Source organism: Gossypium hirsutum, chromosome A06 (assembly GCF_007990345.1).
Source record: "Gossypium hirsutum isolate 1008001.06 chromosome A06, Gossypium_hirsutum_v2.1, whole genome shotgun sequence".
Taxonomy (NCBI): Eukaryota; Viridiplantae; Streptophyta; class Magnoliopsida; order Malvales; family Malvaceae; genus Gossypium; species Gossypium hirsutum.
In genome coordinates, this window is record NC_053429.1 from 1064419 (window position 1) to 1079704 (window position 15286).

At 28.9% G+C, this 15286-nt stretch overlaps 1 protein-coding gene across 11 annotated transcripts; it reads left to right on the forward strand.

Annotated features, from left to right (window-relative positions):
• The first annotated feature begins 2682 nt into the window (after positions 1–2682).
• LOC107944591 (NAC transcription factor 29) lies at positions 2683–10285 on the forward strand. 11 transcript variants are annotated; one of them, XM_041114769.1, is made up of 9 exons: positions 2685–2743; positions 2874–2899; positions 3649–3682; positions 6405–6505; positions 7059–7227; positions 7518–7744; positions 7858–8013; positions 8441–8789; positions 9818–10285. In XM_041114769.1, the coding sequence occupies exons 5-9, from the start codon at positions 7071–7073 to the stop codon at positions 10063–10065; spliced, it is 1137 nt and encodes a 378-aa protein (XP_040970703.1). In that variant the 5' UTR covers positions 2685–2743; positions 2874–2899; positions 3649–3682; positions 6405–6505; positions 7059–7070; the 3' UTR covers positions 10066–10285. The 11 variants fall into 11 exon arrangements, with proteins under 11 accessions (XP_040970704.1, XP_040970701.1, XP_040970707.1 ...); XM_041114772.1 differs by having other exon boundaries at positions 6425–6505; XM_041114771.1 differs by having other exon boundaries at positions 6459–6505.
• Positions 10286–15286: the final 5001 nt, after the last annotated feature.

Below are 15286 nucleotides of genomic sequence, written 5' to 3' on the forward strand. Positions count from 1 at the left end.
TAATAAATGAAAAAAATATAAATTATTAAATATTAAGTTAGAAATAATATAAATAATTTTCAACAATATTATAAAAAATAATACGAGTATGTTTAAAATAGATTTGGGTTAACTATTTATAAATACGAGTAAATTTAGATAAAATTTTAAACCCATATTTCTAACCAAACAAAGCTTAGACAAGTATGAAATGTTTTAATGTCATATTTAAACTGAATTAACTGGACAAATGAATACCTCTAATACATATCAATATCAATGAAAGAACGGGTAAAAGCACTATGAAGTTTATTGTACTATAAATTAGATTACATTTTACCTTCTATACTAAAAAAAAAAAGAATAAATCGGTTATTCCTATTAAAAAATTCTTTCATTTTACTGTTAAAAACTATCGTGATCTATAAAATAGCCAAACAATTACACGTGATGTGCCACGTGCACCTTATGCGGACATTTAGGGACCAATTTTTAGCAGCAAAATAAATAAAATTTTTAATAGGATGACTAATTTGTTCTTTGGTCAAACGTACAATAACTAATTTATCTGTTTTTTAAATAAAAAATAAAATACAATTCGAATTTTAATACAAAATTTTTCATAATACCTTTTATTGATAAAAAATATTGGTTTAATTCAATTTAATATTAAAAAACAATAACTTGTACCCGAATATGTTAATCGGCATTTTTCGTTATAGAATCTCGAGTAATCATATAGTCGGTATATTGATTAATGATTAGAGACCGTATATTGCAAAAGATTACAAAATCGTGCAATGATTATGTCTTAATTTTAAAATTAAAGGGTAAAAATTAAAATTATATATTAATTTTGATTTAATATATAATTTGATACGTGAATTTTGATTTAATATAACTATTAAGGAAAATTTTGATTGTGACTAAAATTTATGCATGAAACTTTAATTTTGATTTAATCATACTCATTTAAAAAAATAAATATATTAATTTATTTTTTATTGGATAAATATAATTATTCGTATATACAATATATAAACATAAAATGTTACTATATCAATAATTATATTAATAATTTATGAGAATTGAATCAAATCAAATTTTTATGTATAAAATTACACATTAAATTAAAATTAATGTATAATTTTGATATTTATTCCTAAAATTAAAAAAAGAAAAATTCCAGGGCAAATTACAACTAAGGTCACTAAATTATTAGTAAATTTACGTTTTGATCATTTAAGTTCAAAATATTACAATGTGGCCACTGAACTATTTGATTTTCAGTTAGAACTCACTAAACTATTTGAAATTTTTATTTAAGTCACTGAACTATTAATTTTTTTTATAAAAAGTTTAGCTGATGAGCTCCAAGCAACAATTCGACGCTTGGTAAGATGGATCAGTACCCATTGATGAGTAAAAGAACATACATTAGATCCAATTTGATTTGATGATTAGTGTCAAATATCGAAGAAGAAACCTATTTGAATTTTAGGTCGCAAATTCATGATGTTTAAAGTTATTTCATAAAAAAAACTGAACTATAAAAAAAAGTAAATGAGAGCTTTCGGTTGATGTAGATGATGCGAATATTGAATACCATTCTATAATGATTTTAATAGCATGCGAATTTAAATTAAAACTTTTGGATAATTAGACGACTATTTTCTATTTTTTTAAATTGAGTGAATAAAATATAAATTTATTAATAGTTTAGTTAGTGAGGTGTAGTTTATAGATACATGTGCTCATTAAAGTCAGCTCAATCAGGTAAAATTGGAGATTGACGAAGTCAAAAAGACATTTAACGAAGAAGGAAGCTTCGAGGAAATTGATGGCCCCCATAATAAGCTATTGGAATTTGTTGGGATAAAGTATCATTCAGTCCTTGAAATTGATAGTTTTCTCACATTAGTCATTGAATCTTTTTAGTCCACATTAACCAATTTCTCAATTTGAATTTTGAACTTAAATTTTGTTAAGGGTTTTTGATGTGGTGCTTTTATATTGCGCCATATCATCACTTAATCTTTAAATTTTTTTAAAAATTTTATGTACTTTTTAGATTTTATATAAAACTTTTAAAATTATCAAATAATTATTTGATACAATTTTAAAATGTTACATCATTAGAACTTAATTGAATCTAATTTCATGATCAAATTGGCAAATTTTGTGAAGTTTCAGAGACACTTTAAAATTGTGCCACATCATCATTGAATTTTTAAAAAATAAAAAAAAATTCTTTTTAATATTTTTTGATATTAGATTTTATATAAAATTTTAATCATTTTCAAGTAATGATGTAATGCAATATCAAAATGCCACATTATCATACCTTAATGAAATCTAAGTTCAAGTACTAATTTGAGAAAATTTTCCAAATTTCAAGACTAATGTGGAAAAAAAGTTTAGGGACCAATTTAAAAATATTACCAAAGTTAGGGACTAAATGTTGCTATGTCCCTTTTCTTTCAGTAAAAATCCCTCTTCTTCTACTTGAGGCTTGCATGAGCAGGGCCAACGGCCGACAGCCACGTCACATCTCCCGCTTAATTTTTCCTTTTATATAAAAATGATGACGATCATCCTTGTCAACTGTGGGCGGGGTAACTAGTAACCATGGTTAATTTACGGTTAAAAGCAGAGCCCCTCATCTATAAATTAACTCCCAAAGCTCCACTGTTTCCTCATGTCGTAGATCAAGCGAATTCTCAGACTCACTGAGTCAATCTCTTCTTTCTCCTGTTGTTTCAAGGTTAGAGATTCCCTCTTCTTCTTCCTTTTGTTTATTTCATCTGATTATAAATCTTACTTTAATTTGTTGAACACACTATTTTGATTCGTAAATATATTGTGATTCTTCTTTCTTTCTTTTTTTTTTCAAGTAAATGACGGATCGATGATGAAAAACGTGAGCAAATTGCTGTTTCATTTACCTTTTTTTTGGAGTTTTTTTTTCAGTGATGCTAATAAATTTAAGCTAATCCGTCATGATCTTAGATTAGAATTAGTTCTATGTTCTTCTTTGAGTCTGTTATATTTTATTTATCCTTTCATGCATTTCTTCAAGATAATGCTTAGTTAAGCTCTCCAAATTCTGCTCTGTGATTCTTATTTGTTTTCGTTTTTGAAGTTCGTCATTGACGAAACCAGCTTTAGTTTTTTTTTTCAAGTAAATGACTGATCGGATTATAAGAAACGTGAAGAATTTGTTGTTTCGTTTACCTTTGTTTTTGCGTTTTCTTTCCGGTGATGCAAAAAAATTTAAACTAATCCGTCATGTTCTTAGATTAGAAATAGCTTTCTGTTCTTCTTTGAGCCTGTTATGTTTGATTTATCGTTTCATGCATTTTTCTCTTTGTGTTCGTCTTTGACGAAACCAGCTTTAGTTTTTCTTTCTTTTTTTTTAAATGAATGACTGATCGGAAAACGTGAGCAAATTGTTATTTCTTTTACCTGTGTTTAAGGTTTTCTTTTTCGGTCATGCAAATTAATTTAAGCTAATCCGCCATGATCTTGGATTAGAAATAGTTTTGTAATCTGTTCTTCTTTGAGCTTGTTATATTTGATTTATCGTTTCATGCTTTTCTTGGAAACAAGACGAGATTTGTGCTTTCCTTTTAACTTGATTTTCGATTTTTTTGGGTTTTTGCCAAACAGATTGAATGCTGGAAAAAGCAGGCTTTTCTTCAAGGTAATAATATTTAATTAAGCTCTTGAAATTCAGCTCTGTTTTGCTCTTTGTTTTCGTTTTCGAATTTCGTTGTTGACGCAACCAGCTTTAGTTTTTTTTTTTTCATTTTATTTTTCCTGTTTGGATCCTCTCTTTCAAAACTGTTAATTTTGGTTACGGTGACACCCGCAACTCTCCTTGGTTGGTATCTGCCCTCGCGCGAAAGACGGTTGTTATTTAGAATTGGCTTAAATACAAAATTGGTCCTCAAAAATATTTATTTTTTAGTTAAGTACCTAACATTAAAAAAAAAACTGGTATCTAATATCTAAACTATTAATTCGGCCTTATTTTAGTGTGATAAATGTAAAAACTAAAAGTTTATTGTGCAATACTATATATGAACTTTGATTTTGTATAATTTTATACATGAAATTTTAATTTAATTTAATTTTCACAAATTACTAATATAATTAACGATATAGCATCATTTTAAGTATACATATAGCAATACAAAAAATTATATATATTTAATATGGAAATATATTGATGTATTTATTTCTTTAAATATGTATAATTAAACCAAAATTAAATGTTTTTTTATACTTTTGATAAAAAAAACTTTTAGGTACGTAAATGAAAAATGATAGTTTAAGGATCGATTTTATAAACCTTTAGAATTTGATAAGCTTAAATTTTAGGACAAATCTCAAAATTATACATAAAGATTGTTTCAATATGCAATTATACAAGTGAAACTTTATTTTGATTCAATCATGTACATCTAAAAAAATACATCAATTTATTTTATATTGGATAAATATAAATATATGTGTATGTGTATGTAATATATAAATATAAAATGATGCTATATAATAATTGTGTTAATAATTTGAGGGAATTAAATTAAATCAAAGTTTCATATCTACAATTACATATTAGACCAAACCAGAATTAATTTATAATTTATCTTTTTAATATTTTATTTATAATTAGTAAAAATTTCTCTGTCGTAATAAAAACTTTTATTATTCTTGATGTAGTTGCCATTGGTTGTGGGTTGGATGTCCTTAACCAAATCAGAATTTTTGGAATCCGGAAATCCTTCCCAATGCTTATGGCACCAAAATCCGTTTACTATTACACTCTTTGACCTCGGAGTTTTTTAATTTTGATTTAAAAAATCAGGTTTTTTCATTTATATTTTAAAATAAAATAAAATACATGACTGTTTCCCCAACGTTGATTATATTGTAACATTCCAACCACTTATATTATACTAAACTTGTCGGTCCAAATATGAATGTGAACAGAAATAAGATCTTACTATTTAATTAAATTTTAAAAAAGGATCTTACTATATAATTAGCGATCCCAAACAATCGAAGAACTACTTTTTTGGAATCAATAACCAAATTTTCATTTGGATGCCTTATGAGGTACGCTTTTATGATTGAACTCTTAAGTCTTAATCATAAAATTCAATACATTTAAACAAAGGCATAATTTTTTATTCTATTGGGGTTATAAAATTTAAGTTGAGTTTCAAGCATAATAATCAATATTATTTAAGTTAAAATTTGAGATTTGAAGAATAAAATTTGATAAAAATAAGTATTAAATGTAATTATAAAATACATTACATTTTTAAAAAAGAAAATGCATCTTTAAATATATACCATAAAATTAAAGAAAAATTCAAAAAATTAATCTATATTCTAAGTTTATCTAACTATAAATTAAAATTAAGTATTTTTTTATGTGAATTAAAAATAATTATTTATTCATTATAAAAAATTATTTATTTAGATGTGGTAAAAGACGTAAAGATGTACTTTATTGTTTTTTTAATTAAAGATGTACTTTATTGTTATCATTCGTTAAATAATAATTGTCTTATATATTTATCAATAATAATAATTGTCTTCATATGGGGCAAAGAATCTTTTGTAGGATGAGCCATCGATACACGTAGATATGAAAATTAATCCAATCAAATTCACAAAACATGAAATTTAACCTTTTGAAGTAGAGTTAGAACCTAGCGGACTATTCTAGAATTTTTCAAGACTAAGGACTTGGTCTTTTGTAAACACTTTAATGACCCTTAATCTCACTTTCTGGGTGAAATAATGTTGTCAATTCCTTTTTCCCTTTGAAAAACAGACACAAGTAAAACCATAAAGCCAACTAGGATAAACCCATGGTTAGTTTCATCCAACAAGAACTTCCCACGTGCTGGCATGTTGTTGCTTAATGCTTAACTAGGGGTTTGTTCTGGTTTTTGCTTGTAAAAATTGAAGGATTTAACATCGTTGGATGGTGGATGGATAGTAGTACTATTAGAAGAGAGTGGGTGATTAAGGAAACAAAGCCAAGCGGGCCGGCTCTCAACTCTCTCTTCCTGTTGCTTGTCTTAGAAGCTGGTATAAGGATTTTCCAATTTTCTTCTCCTTTCTTCATTATTGATCACTGATCAGTGTTTCAACTGAATATATAATTTGTACATGTAAAATCAGCTGAAATGATAAAAATGAGTTAGCTCTGTTTGGTTGGTCAGAAAAGGAAGGAAAAGAAAAGAAAGTGGAAGACTTTTCTTTTCAATATGTTCTGGGTGTTCTTTTTTTCAGTAGTGTACGTTAAGTCAACCAAAGTCGCTGAGTTATGGAACTCGGAAGCTAAAATATACTGATCTTTTTTTTCTCCCCCCTCCCCCTTCACTTTGTTGAAAAACCAAACAAAGTAATCAATCATAGCTTGCAGGTGATCAATTTTGTTCCTTTGATTTTTCTTTTAGCTGATTGAACGCAGGCATCCAGCCGCCCAACTCCTTCATACAGTGAGGTAAGCTTATGTCCTTGGTTCCCCTCCTTAATAAAGAGTTATATATGTGCAATTGTTTGATTGTGTTTATGCTGAAAAAAAATTTCCCCTCATTATTTTTGAGAAATAATTCTATCTGAATCAGAATATATCAAACGGGGGAAGAAAGAAGCTCCCCATGATTAAGATATATTGATTAAATCTAAAAGTTTTTGCCTTAAAATAATTAGTCCATTTTTATCTTTTTCTTTGTCAATATTATCTGGATAAATTTTGGTGTTCCATTGCGCCCTTGGAGTTAAAAGAAAAAATAATTTAATTGGTTGCTTGGTCTTGGTCTATTCAGAGATTTTTATTATCAATCAACAAAATGGATAGCTTTGAAGGATTCTACATGATTTTATATGTGCATATAATGTATCATCTACTAGTCCTTTTTGCGAATTTTCAGTTTAATGTTGATTAGTAGTACAAGCTTTGATATCCACTAGCTTCAAAAGCCTTCCTTTTTATAGTTGCACCCCATAGGCTATAAACTCCTTGGTGATGTGTTTTTTATTTTGTCTGAAATCAGAATCAGATCATCATGATCGCTTCAGCAGCTTCCCTATCTGCGTGTATTGCTATCACCAGCACCAATGAAGAGCTCTTTATCGGTCTCGACAAATTGACTAGTGGTTCTCCTCTACCGTGCAATGTTATCGAAGTAAATCCTTACAGCGTCGAGCCCCAATACTTACCAGGTAAGGACCATTGTTTTTGCCATAACTTACCAATAAATTTGCTATAATCTAACAAATTGCATCATTAGGAACAAATAAGCATTTCTCTTTCTGACCCTTTGTTTCAATTAATGTCTCTTTCGGAAAATGAATAAGGTTTTGTTTCTATTATGCCATCAGTGGACTATCACTTTGTCTGCCACTTGTAGATGTATGTTCAATATATGTGTTATGCATTAAACATATCCTCATGCATGCCAACTATGATGCAAGAGGATCAATCTCTGATCTTACTTAATTACTGTATGCAGATGGTATTTGGTTTTTGATTAGCTCAAATGATAAGACTGATATGGAACATGGCCTCTGGAAGGTCAAAGAGGAGGCCCGTGAAGTCTTCTCAAACTCTGATATTATCGGTTGGAGAGCCACTCTTGTGTACTACAAGGGTCAAGTCCCTCATGAACATAAAACTAACTGGGTAATGCAAGTTTTCAGCACAACTCAGAAGAGATTGTGCGACGAAAATGCAAACAAGGTACTTTTACTAAAACAGAATGTCCTACAAGCTTAAAGTTTAATACATTTGTCCTATTTCAGTTATCAACTCAACCTGCCAGTCATTAGCCGGTCTGGTTGGATAATATGCAGGAAACCATCTCTATGTGTAGAGTTTTTCTTGTTCCGAGTGATGAAATGCAGCAGAAAGTGTCTAGTGCTCGTATTGGCACTGAAAATCATTTACCACAACCTCCTATTCTGGATGCTAACTGCAGTACAGGAATAGGTTCCTCGAGCAACCGTCAGGTATCTCATTGTCTGCACACTTACTTTTCTTTGGTCAGTTTACAGAAGTCTTTCAAGTTGACGGCTTATTCCACCAAACTATCAATTTGGACATTTTGCTTTAACGTTGAATATATCAAAATCACCAAAAACATCATGAAGGTGCCCCTAAGACATGAATTATTTATAGCTTCTTAAGTTGTGAATTGTTCATAGTCTGGCTGAAGTTCAACCGTGGTTGATTACAATGTAAATTTTTGTGTTAAGGTTAAAAAAACTGGACCGAATTACTTTCAGAAACTAAAAATCGAATAGTTTGAGTCTTAGGATGTCATCTAAGATCGATTAGATACCACTAGACAACTAAATGAATCTCGTCAACATCTTTGAATAATTAAGTTCTGTTGCTGTTCTGTTTGTCTATTTGAGGTGTAGCCATTACTTGTAGGTGAACAAGCATGATGAGAAAGAAGGATTGGCTGTTGCAGGGACAATTCCCGTTCCAGAGCATCAAGATGAAAATGATGTTGAAATGGATTGTTTCACAGAAGCTCATATTGATTCTTTTTCACGTGGTGACTTTCTGGAAATGAACGATCTCATCAACCATGTATCTTCTTCGAGTTCCGGTAATTCAAGCGCTCCGAGCATGTCGTCAGATGAATGTTTTGACTCAATGGCTTTCTTACAAGATCTAGATCAAGACCTAGTTTTGGAACAGAATGACATAGGTAAAAAGCTTGATGTCTCTGCATCCAACAGGTTGGACGAGGTGGTTTTGGTTCCGGCTACTTTAGGTATGTCAACTTTTCTGACTTCTTTCATTACTTTTATCCATATTCATAGTTTAGTTCCGTAGAAAATATTTACTAATCCTAGCATGCCATTTTATGTCCTATTATATGCCTTTAACTGGTGAGATATGGTATCATGATATAGCCATGCATGAAAACTACTAGGGGAGGGCAAAGGTTTCGATGGTATAAAAGGAATTATTTCTTTAGATCCTTCAAATTTTATTTTGTATGATCGTATAGAGACCCCTTAAATTGCCTAGTTAAGACTAATAAATAGACCCTTAAATTTTATTTTTGGTCAGTTAATCTTCTATTGATTTGGGTGGTATTTATTTAAAGATCCCATTATACTGGGATCCCAGATAAGGGCAAAGCCAGAAAATTACTTTAGGGGGCCAAAAATGAATAATAAACTTTTGGAGGTCAAAGTATAATTTTTTCATTATACAAACTTACGATTTGACAAAATTTAAAGGGCTTCTATAACAAATTTACCTTGGGGAGGCAAGGCAACTCCCTGCACTATCCTCGCCTCTGATACAATAGAATCCTTTTAAATCAACGGTTAAAATAGAAACATAGAAAAAGAAAATCAATCCAGTGTTGATCATTCCATGTACAATTTGCATTGGGATTGAGAAATGTGAGTTTATCTTCTAACCAATTCAACCAGTTTCAACGTTGATTTCCAAAGAAAAACAACTTTTGCTAACACAATTTTCTATTTTTTGACGGGACTTGATCAAACGGCTACAGTTTTCTTAGTTCTGTCTTATAACCACAGTCGTTGATTTAAAAAAGATCTCACAAGATCCCATTATAATAAGATCTCATCTTAGATGTTACCATCAATTTGAGTTATAAAAAATTACAGATTGTTGTCATTACAAGTCGAGATCATTTCGGGTTTTTAGTCACTTCAAACTTTGAATCATTTCGAGTTATTTGTTCAAGTAATTTCGAATTGCTTTTTCAGACCATTTGAAGCTGGTCAGTTAACTTGTGTATACGTTATTGGTTTCTTGCAGTATCTGTTGTTAGTATTGAAGGCAATGATTCGTCTAGTAATGAATTGTTAAAAACCACTAGCTCTGTACCTAATTCAGCTAATAACAATGAGATCTCAAAGCATGCTACGGGGAACCAAAGGGATGAAGGTCCATCATCATCATCATCATCATCATCTGTTAAACCGAAATCTAGTAGAAGGAAGAGAGATGCTTTGGGTAGAATGAAAGAGCTTCGAAAGAAGTACTTATGCTTTATGCCATTTTAGATCTCAGAGGTATGTGCTTTTTTTGTAAGATATCCAAATTATGAGTATCACAAAGTGTAGATTAAATTATAACTCTCACCTAGCTCTTAACAAGCTAAGCGAATTATTGCACTATTATCATATTCAGTGTGTAGATTTTTACTGTTATGTGTTACAGCCTTATTCAATATCAGGGCCTAAACAAAAATGAATGAAACTTAGCATTGGTCCCCGTCTTCAATTTTCTTATTACATTTTCTAGAGACCACTAGATTTTATATATTTACAGTTAACTCTCATAAACCTAGTTGGAGTGAATTACTGTTAACTCAGACATCACAAATCGGACTGCCTCGGTAATTTGAACCCCTAAAGTGAATGTTAGAATAAACACTTAGTAGTTAGTACCACTCAGCCAGTTGAGGTTCTCAGCATTCCTAAATTGACTTGATGAGATTTTGACATGTTAAATAGAAGATCTTTGAATTTAAATATCATCATATGTGGGTTAAGTTTAGATTTATTTTGATGAGCTAATTTATAAGTTAATTATTCAATTTAATGTTTGTAAAAATGTATTCTAATTGTAATTGATTTTTTGATGTGTTATTAAATATTAGTATAGTGAAATTGTATCATTTAAGAAATAAGTTGAACTAATATGCAATCTCCAAGAGCTTGCCATAGTTTTGATTTCAACTAAGATAGGTCCTCAGTTGGAGTCTCAATTATGATTCGAATTTGAAAATTAATCCACTAGTTTAAATACAAATCCTACTCAATTTGATTTTATAAAAAAATAACTTGAATTCATTTAATTTAAACTCAGAACAATTTGAACATAAAATAATTTGAATTTAAAATGATCAAATTCAAAATAATTTCAATTCGTAATGGTTTAACTTGAAAATTTTGAACCTCAAGTTTGAATATTTTGAACTTAAAAGAACTTAAATTTAAAATCGATATGAGTTAAAATTTAATTTTTCCTAATAATCATATAATTCACTTCGTAATCAATATTTGTTGATGTTGAAATCCACGCATGATAACCGCACATGATTGGACTCGAAAATCTATGTATATAAGTGTGCATGGTAAGTTTTGAACTTGGGTATTGAAGACCTTTGGCCTTTGTCTTTGATAATTGAGCCAATACCTCATTACTATTGTAATGATCTAAAAGATACAAGTTTAAACACATTTAAATACGTAATATCTTTCATTTTAAGGATTAAAGGTTATACCTTATAGTAATATAAAATATTAGTTTAGAAATATTTATCTTTTTATATTTTAATATGTGTGTAATAATACATAGTCACGAAGAAGATGATAATATTTAAACTTGAGATAACATTATTTTCACCATCTTAACAAAAATCATATTTAATTTTTATATTAACCTTTTTATAAATTTGTTACATAATTTTTTTTCTTTTAAATTATAAATGTGTCATAATCTTTAATTAAAGAAAAGGCATAATGATAAATATAACCTTAATTATTTACATCTTTTATCAATTTGGCTATTTTTTTTAATTAAATTTGATCATCGAGATTTTAAAAAGAACCATATTTGACCATCAAACTTTAAAAAAAAAGTCTAATTGTTGTTTTTAACAAAAAATACTGATTAAAACATTAAATTTTCAAACATGATAATTTACGTGTATTTTATAATATTTTATTAGAACTTTTTTAATTTTTATTTTATTTTTTAAATATTTTTGTAACTTTTAAAATATTTGTTGACGTAACATATAACATCGTTAACATTTTATTTTAAAAAAATTAACATTAAATTTAATTAAAAACAAAATAAAGATAAAATTAATAAAAATATATATTGAAGAATAAATTTTATTTTTATTTTAAAAACCCTCAATACCCAACAACCGCTTTAATTAAAAAAAATCTTTGCGCCTACTAAAGCTAGCTATTATGTTTTCAAAGCTTACCCAAAATAAAAATCCCCAATAAACAACAGCCTACCGACAAGAAAATACTGGCGAAGGCGAAGCTCATTTTATCTACTACGACCACATGTCTGCGTTCTCAATTTTTCCTTAATAATCGTAAAGTTTAAAACTAAATGCTCCCTCAATCCACGTCCATGTTGGGTCCACCTGCCAAAATTATTCTGAATTTTATACCTCTAAATCTCAACAAATATCAAATACCTATTCCCGTTTATATCCCTCAATTTTGACTTAATTTGCGAGTTTAGTTCCACCAATTTCAACTCATATTTATTCAAATCTTAAACTATTCAAATTTAAAATAATGAAAAAAAATATAACCACTTGAAATGATTAGAATAAATGAATTTAGAAATTATTTTTACACTGGGATCTGAATTTTTTTATCAAAGTCAAACTCGGAACTTTGTAATTATTTCTACATTGAGGTTTGAATTTTTTTCAAATTAATCTTTGATATTTCCTTCAAAATCTTAAAGTTTAGGAACAACTTGAAATGATTCGAATAAATGAACTTGGTAACTATTCTTATATCGGGATCTAAATTTTTTTATCCAAATTAGAACCTGAACTATGCAATTATTTCCATATTGAGGCTTAAATTTTTTTCTAAAATAATCTTTGATATTTCCTTCAAAATCTTAAAGTTTAGGGCTTAATATAGAAACAAATGTCAAGTTCAGGAACTAATTTAGACAGAAAAGTGTAAGCCTCGATGTGGGAATGAATGCCTAGTTCAAGCCCCAACATGAGAATAATTGTCAAGTTTAAGACTTACTTAGATAATAATAAAAAATTCAGGCGTCAAATAACAATTTAACCCAATAAATAACTCAAATGACCTAAACAAATAATAACTCAACCCCAAGTCGATATTAATTAAAATGATTCAAAAAATTTATGGCCTAAATTGAGTTGATTCAAATTAATCCAACCTATATAAAATTTAAGGTCAATCATGACACTGGCTCGATGACAAAATTGTATGGATTTCAAATTGATTATGATAAAATTTAAGATTCAATCTCTATATTTATAAGCCTCTTTTCATTTTATTATTGTAATGTAATCGCTTACTTGTATAAAAAATCCGATTAAAGCATAAAAGAAAGAGATGATCCACATGAAAATAATCTGGGTTAGTGGGCAGAGTAGTGTTGTAGTAGTTACACAGTGTGGAGCCCCAATGTCCTGTCTGCTTTTCCTAGCATGCCTTGTCATTTGCTCTTTTGCTTCCATTTCACATTTTGCTTTGCTCTCCGCATTCATTCATATTAAACGTGAGATAATATCACGTTTGATATCTGTATTTTTATAGAATGTTCAATGTGGTACATAGACTATCAACATGTGCTTTGGAGTTAATTTCAACATACATCCCTAAAGTATGGCCGTCGTTTTATATTGGTTCCTAAACTTTAAAATGTTCTATTTGAATCCCCAAATTATAAATGTTATATCAATCAGGTTATTTCATCATTAAAGCTGTTGATTTAACTGTTAAATGACATGTCAAATATTATGTAGCTAAATTTAAAATGAAAAATTAAAAATAGAATGTTGTCGTATAACTTTTAAAAGTAAAAAAAAAGTAAAATTGGAAAAAAAAGTGAATAATAAAGCATTAGTAAAAAATTTGAAAACCTCAACAGTAATATTTTTAAAGCATTCATTTTTACAATACTCTTGTTTTTCTTACAATTTTCATTTTAAATTATGATAAATAAGATTTGACATGTCATTTAATGATTAAATTAGCAGTTCTAGTAATGGAAGGACCTAATTGATGTAACCTCAATAGTTTGGGGATGTAATTAGATTGATTTGAAGTTTAGGGACTAATTTAGAATAAGGCTAATAGTTTGCGTGTTTGATGAAATTAACTCTTTGTTTTATTATGGTACTTGTATTTTTGTAAATTGTCCAATGTGATATATGTACTTTGAAAAAGTCCGATATAATACCTAAACTATTAATATGTGTTTATAATATGGAAGAAGGAAAAGAGAAGATAACAAAAATAGAAAGGAAAGTGACAAAGATCGGCAACAACCGGCACGAGGTCGGTCACACTATTTGTTGAAGGAGACTTAGGGTTTGAAAAGAGAAGAGAAAAAAGAGTTTTTTGATAAATTGATAACTATTTGAACTATTAACTATTACGAGTCCTAATGATCAATACCAGTCGTTTCTTGTATTTTTTTTTGGTTACTTATGCTTCATGAAAATTAAGATTTTCAAAATTAAATTGATGGTCAAATTGGTTAAGCCACTAGTTCGTCAATCCAACTAGTTTATCTGGTTCAATTAAATAAATTATAAAAATAAAAATATTAAACATCGGATTCAATCGCATGGTTCAATCGGTTTTTGTTTAGTTCATACCAATTTTCAAATTAATCGATTCCATGCAATTCTTCAAACCGATATCTTAATCCAATCCAATTCAAACAACCTTGATGAAAACTCACCATCTTTCTACCTGCACTAAAAATGAAGACAAAAAAAGAGAGAGGAAAAAAATAGTCCTTTGCCTGCACATAGCCATACCATTGTACTACAAAATTTGTGTTTAGTCAAAAAGATTATGCCACTGCTAATATCTCCCGCCAAAATTAAAAAAAAAAAAGCCTTTAGCTTGTTTGATTAAACTCCATTATTATTAGGTCACTATTAATTTAATTAAATTTAGGTTAAACTATAAAAATAGTTACTTTTATTTACCCTATATTACATTTTAGTCACTTTTGTTTGAAATGTTATATTTTAGTCACTTACGTTATCGTTTTACTACGAAGTAGTCACTCTACCGTTAAACCTCGTTACCTCCCTAACGACAGTCAACTTGGATATCCAGTTGGAGGGATGAAAATAGGTTTTAATTAAATAAATTTAATTCAAATTGCCATGTAGGACAACCAAGTTGGCATTTAAAACCCATTTGGACTGCCACTAGAACCGTTGTTAGGGAGGTAACAAAGCTTAATGGTAGAGTGACCACTTCGTAACAAAACGATAGCGTAAGTGATTAAAACGTAATATGTCAACATAAGTGACTAAAATGTAATCGAAGGCAAACAAAAGTGACTATTTTGTAGTGACCCTTTAATTTAATATATTTTATTTATTCTTCACTTATTCGAACAATTCGGTGCTCCATGCTTATAATAATCACTGTCAGATCAAATCCATACAATCATTTTCTTATCCAATTAATCAACGGCTCTCATAAATGCTTGAGGCATATAATAATAATGGAA

Coding starts and splice junctions, on each gene's coding strand:
- LOC107944591 (XM_041114770.1), top strand. CDS start 7,071: ATGATCGCTTCAGCAGCTTCCCTATCTGCGTGTATTGCTATCACCAGC. Junction 7,228..7,517: donor CGAGCCCCAATACTTACCAG/GTAAGGACCATT, acceptor TACTGTATGCAG/ATGGTATTTGGTTTTTGATT. Junction 7,745..7,857: donor GCGACGAAAATGCAAACAAG/GTACTTTTACTA, acceptor GATAATATGCAG/GAAACCATCTCTATGTGTAG.